This window comes from Oryza glaberrima, chromosome 2 (genome assembly GCF_000147395.1).
Source record: "Oryza glaberrima chromosome 2, OglaRS2, whole genome shotgun sequence".
Classification (NCBI taxonomy): Eukaryota; Viridiplantae; Streptophyta; class Magnoliopsida; order Poales; family Poaceae; genus Oryza; species Oryza glaberrima.
In genome coordinates, this window is record NC_068327.1 from 21,391,188 (window position 1) to 21,394,764 (window position 3,577).

The 3,577-nt window shown below is 49.3% G+C and overlaps 1 protein-coding gene across 1 annotated transcript; it reads left to right on the plus strand.

Moving 5' to 3' along the window:
• The first annotated feature begins 1,651 nt into the window (after positions 1-1,651).
• Positions 1,652-3,235, plus strand: LOC127764059 (ent-cassadiene C11-alpha-hydroxylase 1). Its single transcript, XM_052288884.1, has one exon. The coding sequence runs from the start codon at positions 1,676-1,678 to the stop codon at positions 3,173-3,175; it is 1,500 nt and encodes a 499-aa protein (XP_052144844.1). The 5' UTR covers positions 1,652-1,675; the 3' UTR covers positions 3,176-3,235.
• Positions 3,236-3,577: the final 342 nt, after the last annotated feature.

Genomic DNA, 3,577 nt, shown 5'->3' on the forward strand with positions numbered 1-3,577 from the left:
AATATTTCCTTGAAAGTTATTCAGGTTTGGTATTTGATAACCGTCCGTATCACTTCATTTTCCTTATCAGTGCAAAGCCAGAAAATCTATTAAATACATAGGAGGAACAGTCCAAATAGATAAAAATAAAAGTGTAATTTTGTGTGATGAGCGTCCTTCCATCGTGCTAACATAGTTGACTTCGAGAAATTTGTATATAGTTTCTCAACAAAAAGAAAATTTTGTCCTCTTGTGCCATCGCAAAAAAAGCAGTTCGCTACAATCTCTCGCTGGAATAAGTTTTTTAAAAAGGTCATTTTCAACTGTCATCCTCGATCATTTTGTCTTGTACTGCTTCTTCTTTGCATCATGCAAGTAGGGGTGAAAACGGGTCGGGTTCAGTTGGATTTCACCATTCCCATATGCTAACCCATATTTTAAAATCGGAATCGGGTCGAACACGCATAGCGCCGAACACGGATATAAACTCAGATAATATCGGACAAAAATATGAAACGAATACGTACCAAAATAGATATGAACACTATCGGTTACGAATATTTATTCGGATATCAAGTCGAAGCAACAATTTTATATATCACATAGTCAATAACCATTTAACAATTCTATATATCCATAATACGATTATATTAGGCTATTAGGACCTTAAGAAATAAATAGGGAACAATACATCATAGTAGAACTAATCCATGGTACCAAAAAGTGCCTCACAAAAATATAATACGTGTAATATCCGGATAATTAATTATCCAGGTATACCCGGATTTTTTTATCGGATACTACGTTTCTGAACCCGATCTCATATCCGCCAAAAAAGACCCGATATCCGTGAAAAGTGCCGGGTACCCGACTTTGTCCCGAAATTATGTGGCCAGATGGGCGGGCGGGAAATACCCGCCCCGTTTTCACCCCTACATGCAAGTATATATACTGATTCTGTTCTAGAATAAGTGCAGCCTTGAGAATCCGTGTTCACATTTGACCGTCGATCTTATTCGAAAAATTTATAAAAGTTGTCCTTGTGCTGCTTCTTCTTTGCATCATGCAAGTATATATACCGACTCTGTTCCAAAATAAGTGCAGCCGTGAGAATCCGTGTCCAACATTTGACCGTTCGTCTTATTTAAAAAATTATAAAAGTATTTAAAAATAGTCACACGTAAAGTATTATTTATGTTTTATCATCTAATAACAATATAAATACTAATCACATTTTTTTTAAAATAAAACAAACGATCGAACATTAGATATAAACAGTGTAAAATTGTATTTATTTTAGGACAGATGGAGAAGTTGAAGTCAGGAATAGTGTGAAACGTAAGGTCACGTGTAGAGAGACTTTGCTCTTTTTTTTTATTTTTACGAAAACGACATGTATCTTTGACGTTTTGACGAGAAATGGAAATAAACGCCATGCAGTAAGGGTATATTCTAAACATCGGCTGAGTTTAGTTACAAACTATTTCTTCAAACTTCTAACTTTTCCATCACATCAAAACTTTTCTACACACAAACTTTCAACTTTTTCATCACATCGTTCCAATTTCAATAAACTTTCAATTTTAGCGTGAACTAAACCCACCCTTCAACTCGATCTATAAATACATGCTGCGGGCGCAGCGACAAGATCACCAGGTAGAACCAGAGAAAAAGAACATTAACGATAAGTAAAGTAATGGAGAATAGCCAGGTGTGGCTGCTATGGGGAGCTCTCTCCGTCGCTGTCCTCTTCTACCTCTCCACCCTGCGACGACGCTACGCCGGCGGCAAACCCCTCCCCCCGGGCCCGACGCCGCTGCCGCTCATCGGCAACCTCCACCTGGCCGGCGGCACGTTCCACCACAAGCTCAGGGACCTGGCGCGCGTCCACGGCCCCGTGATGACGCTCAAGCTCGGCCTCGCCACCAACGTGGTCATCTCCTCCCGGGAGGCCGCCATCGAGGCGTACACCAAGTACGACCGCCACCTCGCCGCGCGCGCCACCCCGGACACCTTCCGCGCCTGCGGCTTCGCCGACCGCTCCATGGTGTTCATCCCGAGCTCCGACCCGCAGTGGAAGGCCCTGCGCGGGATCCAGGGCTCCCACGTCTTCACCCCGCGTGGCCTTGCCGCCGTGCGCCCCATCCGCGAGCGGAAGGTGGGCGACCTCATCGCCTACCTCCGCGCGCACGCCGGCGAGGAGGTGCTCCTCGGCCAGGCCATGTACACTGGCCTCCTCAACCTCGTGTCCTTCTCCTACTTCTCCATCGACATCGTCGACATGGGCTCGCAGATGGCCCGCGACCTGCGGGAGGTGGTGGACGACATCATCTCGGTGGTCGGGAAGCCCAACATCTCTGACTTCTACCCGTTCCTCCGGCCGCTGGACCTGCAGGGCCTGCGCCGCTGGACGACGAAGCGGTTCAACAGGGTGTTCTCCATCATGGGCGACATCATCGACCGCCGCCTGGCTCACATCCGCGACGGCAAGCCGAGGCACGACGACTTCCTCGACTCTCTCCTCGAGCTCATGGCCACCGGCAAGATGGAGCGCGTCAACGTGGTGAACATGCTGTTCGAGGCCTTCGTCGCCGGCGTGGACACCATGGCCCTCACCCTGGAGTGGGTGATGGCCGAGCTGCTCCACAACCCGGCCATCATGGCGAGGGTGCGCGCGGAGCTGAGCGACGTGCTCGGCGGGAAGGAGGCCGTGGAGGAGGCCGACGCGGCGAGGCTGCCCTACCTCCAGGCCGTGCTGAAGGAGGCCATGAGGCTGCACCCGGTGGGCGCGCTGCTGCTGCCGCACTTCGCCGCGGAGGACGGCGTGGAGATCGGCGGCTACGCGGTGCCGAGGGGATCCACGGTGCTCTTCAACGCGTGGGCGATCATGCGCGACCCGGCGGCGTGGGAGAGGCCCGACGAGTTCGTGCCGGAGCGCTTCCTGGGGAGGTCACCCCCGCTGGACTTCAGGGGGAAGGACGTGGAGTTCATGCCGTTCGGGTCCGGGAGGCGGCTGTGCCCCGGGCTGCCGCTGGCGGAGCGCGTCGTGCCGTTCATCCTGGCGTCGATGCTGCACACGTTCGAGTGGAAGCTCCCCGGCGGCATGACGGCGGAGGACGTGGACGTGTCCGAGAAGTTCAAGTCTGCCAATGTGCTTGCCGTGCCTCTCAAGGCCGTGCCTGTCCTGATCAAATAGTCGGACGTACGACTATATTGTTAGCCAGGTCATTAATTGTTCCAGAGTACTTTGGTTTCACTATATATATACGGGACCCAGTGGCACGAGAATAATATGCATATGCTTATATATGAATAAGATTTTGTCTACGTATATCCAACTTGCAATTTTAGACGTTAGATGAAGATGGTTCAGTGCAGAATCTTATGTGTACAATTCGCTAGACCCCATGATTTTTACAAACGGATCATAACTTGTCGCCTTTAGCAAAATCAACCGGCGTTTTCGCATACGACTCCTTAAGATGCCCGTATGGAAAAATCGATTTTCCATACGGGCGTCTTAAGGAGCCGTATGCGAAAATAAAATTTAAGAATTTAAAACTAGTTTATCTCACTCATATAAACTCCAAATTGGATG

Coding starts and splice junctions, on each gene's coding strand:
- LOC127764059 (XM_052288884.1), top strand. CDS start 1,676: ATGGAGAATAGCCAGGTGTGGCTGCTATGGGGAGCTCTCTCCGTCGCT.